Here is a 4,767-nt window from a genome sequence, read left to right as displayed (position 1 = left end):
TAGCACATAATTAACCTACAGTGTGGTGTAGTGGTTAAGAGCGGTAGACTCGTAATCTGGGGAACCGGGTTCGCATCTCCGCTCCTCCACATGCAGCTGCTGGGTGACCTTGGGCCAGTCACACTTCTCTGAAGTCTCTCATCCCCACTCACCTCACAGAGTGTTTGTTGTGGGGGAGGAAGGGAAAGGAGAATGTTAGCCGCTTTGAGACTCCTTTGGGTAGTGATAAAGCGGGATATCAAATCCAAACTCTTCTTCTTCTTCTACAGCAGTGGTGTAGCATCCCATGGCCCTGGGCACAAATTTCTGAGGGGGTGCAACCAGAGACGCCCACAACAGGCTCCCTCATTGAGGCAGGAGCTGTGAGGAGGCAAACCACACCCAGGCCGGGCATTCGGGGCTGGGGTGGAAGTGGTGTCTTCTCCTTTTGGCCAGTGAAGGAACACCCACGCATGCTCTACCACTGGGCCGGCTGAAAGAGAAAGAGGGAGGGAGGGAGGGAGGGAGGGAGGGAGGGAGGGAGGGAGGGAGCCACCACTGCCCACCAAGGAGGGAGGAAGAGGAAGGCAGGAAAGCACTGCAGGAACGCCTTGCTGCAAGGACAGGAGGGCAAGTTGACAGCGGTGCTCCTGGCCTTCATGTTTCTCTGTCTTTTCTCTGATCCCAGGTTGGGCCTAGCTTGTAAGGAAAGACTCCCTTGATTAGATGCTGGTCAGCAAAGGGACTGCCTGCTGCCCAGTCCACCAGGGCGGCGCAACACTTGCCCTGCCCTGGGCAACAGCAACCCACGCTATGCCCCTGATCTACAGTGTGAATGGAAACTGATTGCACCGACCTGAATGTATGAGCTGTAGTTGTGCCTTCATGGGGGCATTTCATACAAGCCTCAACTGCTGTGAATTGTCTATTTCTTGCTAATGCTGGATGCATCCATGAAACCAACTTCTGATTCGGATGAGCTCTTAATGTGATGCGATCCAGTATGCAAAACTGAAAGAACCAAATGGACACATCCTTCTGAGCACAAATGAGCACAAATCATCATGAATATGCAATAAAAAATAAATTTGGAGTAGCCCTTACTTCAAAATGGGGTAAGCCAACTCTTTTGCATTCAGGGGGCCTTTCTGCTCATTCTGTTGAGTATGGCTCTGGACTCCTGCCCTAAAATTCTGTCCAGACAGCACTACAGTGGTACCTCGGGTTAAGTACTTAATTCATTCCGGAGGTCCGTTCTTAACCTGAATGTGTTCTTAACCTGAAGCACCACTTTAGCTAATGGGGCCTCCTGCTGCTGCTGTGCCACTGGAGCACGATTTCTGTTCTCATCCTGAAGCAAAGTTCTTAACCTGAGTTATTTCTGGGTTAGCGGAGTCTGTAACCTGAAGCGTCTGTAACCTGAAGCGTATGTAACCCGAGGTACCACTGTACTGGGAGCAGATGTGCATTTTTTTAAAAATATACATATTTTTAGTAAGTTTAACTAAAATTGCTACAGCTGACCCAACATGAAACAAACCTAAAAGAACCTACTATAATTTGAAACGAAGCAGATTATATACCTTCCGACTTGGAAAGGCACTCCTGATTTATATCTATGATTTCAGTCATGGTTTCCTAATCAAGGTTGTACTGTGAGTGAGCCATATTTTCCACTGAAATCAGCCCTTGAAGCTATCAATCTTTAATTAAGGTTGCTGAGAAACTTTTACCTTTCTGGTAAGAGGGACAAGTGGAGTGGAAATACATTTTTTGCCTGTGCTCGAAAAACATTACCTAATGTCCACACACAAGCCACAAAAATCACATGCTTGCTTTTAAATATGGATATGCTCATTAAAGGTTTGGAGGTAGGTGAGGGGGGAGAGAGGGAAGAGCCATCTCCTTTTAGAAATAAGGCAGCTGCAAATCAAAGTGCTGTCTGAGCTAAAAGATATTGTGTGCGTTGTATACCCAAAGCTGAATTTTGCATACGAAAAATTTCCATCTTTTCTTCTTGGAGGAAATTGCTGGTGGGGAAACTTTGACTCTCCAGATCTTGATGAACTACAGCTCCAGCAAGCATAACCATTGACCAAGTTTTTCACCAACATCTGGAGGGCCAAAGATTCCCCACACCTGCCTTACAGCTTTTGAAAAACAACAACGCCTTCATATTTTCGCCCGTGCGAGAAACAGGTTCCACATGACAGAGACTTATTGATAAAGTTTTTGCATCCTTGGTTTTTAAGCCAGGGCATAATCAAATTGTCCTTTCTCTAGTCCGTTGAGTCCATCTGCCCAGGTAGAGGTTGGCATGCTCCTATAGGGGTCAAGGAGGATCCGGAAACACCGGACAATGAGGATTCCGAGGAAAATGAATAATAAAACGACAAAGACAAAGGTTGTTTTCTGTTCCAGAGTGATGCCGGTTTCTGTGGGAATGTTCCCAGAAGAGAAGAAAGCAGAGGTGAAGGGCTCGCCATCCATTCTCCAGGAAAGAGGAACAAAGGAATTCCACAGTCTTCTTCTTTTCATCATCAGGGCATGGTAAGAATCATTTGCAGGTCCTTCATTACCTGAAACTGAAGAGATGAGAAACGAAGGTATAAATAAGTCTGTCTTGAATAGGATGTCAAGGCTCTGAAGATGCAAAGAGAGAGACATTTCTTTGTGACCGTAGATCAGGCAAAAATGCTCTCATCCCAAGTCTTGGCAGATAGGTGTGACGGGTGACATTCCAGTTACAGATAGGTAGCCGTGTTGGTCTGCCATAGTCAAAATAAAAAAAATTCCTTCCAGTAGCACCTTTAAGACCAACTAAGTTAGTTCTTGGTATGAGCTTTCGTGTGCAAGCACACTTCTTCAGATACACTGAAACAGAAGTTGCCAGATCCTTCTATATAGTGAGAAGGTGGGGAGGGATATTACTCAGAAGGGTGGTGGGAATGGGAGATAGGCAGATAGCTGGGATGAGCCTGCTGACGACTCTTAACGACTGTAATGGGTCTTACAGGAAAAGGCAAGGGGTGACATTCCAGTCAGTTTATTTATTACTTTTTAAATTAAATTTGTATACTGTCCTATACCTGGAGGTCTCAGGGCATTTACAACATAAAATCACAATTTAAAAGCACCAAATACATAATAAAAACAAAACCAACCCAAGAAACCCCCATTGTTCTAGACAAGAGCGGCCAATCTGCCCATTTGTGTCCAACATAGCAATAACAATACAATTTATTCATGCTGCATCTTTTTAATGTTACAGGGTGCATAAGGTAGGGTTGCTATATTTCAGAAAGTGAAAATCCAGACATGGACATTGGGAAGGGCTGCCATATGCCCAGGTTTTCCCGGACATTTTAAACCATCCTCGAAAATTCAGCCCAGACGCCATTGTTGACAGACAAATCCTGTCTATGTCTGGGAAACTCTGAACATATGGCAGCCCCGGCAGCAAAAGTTAATTCCACTGAAGTAACAAATGAGGTTTTGCAAAGGGCAAATTGGAAGTTAACTAAATTGGATATAGAGTTTGATAGAAATACAAAATTGGTTAGGACTACTCCCGAACAATGTTTAGAGGCACCTTCCAAATGCATAAAAGGGATTGTGTTTGAACTTTGAGTTTGAAAGCAATTCCTTATTTGAGTTATTTGCTCAGAGTTCTTCTCCTCTGTAGTTCCTGGTCCAAAAATATATTTCTAAGAGCCAAGGGAAGGGCTTGTATTATGGTGGTGCAATAAATCTGTCCCGTCCCCCCCATGATGAGAGCAGGAACACTCAGATTCAGTCCAGTATATTTTGCTGTTTGGTTGGCCTTTTTTTTATTTTTTATTTTTTAAGATTTGGTGGAATTAACAGTGTTAGTAATGCAAAATGAAGAATGCCATAACTCCTGTCCTGAGTGTTTTGATAAATACTGCTGGCCAGAGCAGAGTGGAATGTGGAAAATGGGAAAAATCTGACATCTATCTCCCTGGTTACTACTGGAAGCAGAGCTGGGCTTTTGATCCAACATGACCTTGTCTTATGCTTTTCTACAAATGGAGTAAGAGGCTGGGAAGATTGGGAACTAAAGTGCAATGGGTCATAGCTGAGATATTAGGAAGCAGAGACCTGTGGGATAGGGTAGGGTAGAGAAATAATGGATAGAGAAATAATGGGGGTAGCTAGAAGATGGGATTCGACCAAAGTAAAGAGAGTACAGTGGTACCTCAAGTTATGGACTGGATCTGTTCCGGAGGCCAGTCCATAATGTGAAAAGCCCGCAACTTGAAGCGCCATGTCTGCGCAGGCATGCTGCACAACTTGGCCCTTCTGCGCATGCGCGAAGCGTGAATTAGCGCTTCTGCACATGCGCAAGCGGAGAAACCCAGAAGTAACCCATTCTGGTACTTCCGGGTTGCCACGGGATGCAAGATGAAAACACGCAACCTGAAGCGGACGCAACATGAGGTTTGACTGTACAGAGGAAGCCTACAAGGGAGTAAGTGACCAAAAGGTAAACAGTTGGGGGACAGAGCTACATAGTGCTGTATAAAAAGGCATTAAAAGAGAAGCATCTAAAAAGAACACATGGAGTAAGAATGCAAGAAAAATATGCAGGAGCGTGGCCCTTCAGAGTTAATGTAAATGTTGGCTCCTAGCTATTTGAATCAAACCCTTCTGTTACACATGGTATGTTTGCATTTTTGTTTGCAACCTACGCATCAAAAAACTGGTCTGACACAGACGAAATATATATATAAAATAAATAAATTGTCCAGTAGCACCTTAGTTGGT

The 4,767-nt window shown here is 44.5% G+C and overlaps 1 protein-coding gene across 1 annotated transcript; it reads right to left on the bottom strand.

The window, feature by feature from the left end:
* Positions 1-1,668: 1,668 nt before the first annotated feature.
* CTXN3 (cortexin 3) lies at positions 1,669-2,520 on the bottom strand (the record flags this gene model as incomplete). The annotated part of the gene is made up of 1 exon (XM_080973319.1): positions 1,669-2,520. The coding sequence occupies one exon, from the start codon at positions 2,518-2,520 to the stop codon at positions 2,227-2,229; it is 294 nt and encodes a 97-aa protein (XP_080829445.1). The 3' UTR covers positions 1,669-2,226.
* Between the last annotated feature and the right edge of the window lie 2,247 nt (positions 2,521-4,767).

The sequence above is a fragment of the Podarcis pityusensis genome, assembly GCF_964106645.2.
Source record: "Podarcis pityusensis genome assembly, chromosome: 11".
Taxonomy (NCBI): Eukaryota; Metazoa; Chordata; class Lepidosauria; order Squamata; family Lacertidae; genus Podarcis; species Podarcis pityusensis.
The sequence above is the reverse complement of the archived record's forward strand: the minus strand, read 5'-3'. Positions and strand labels throughout refer to the sequence as shown.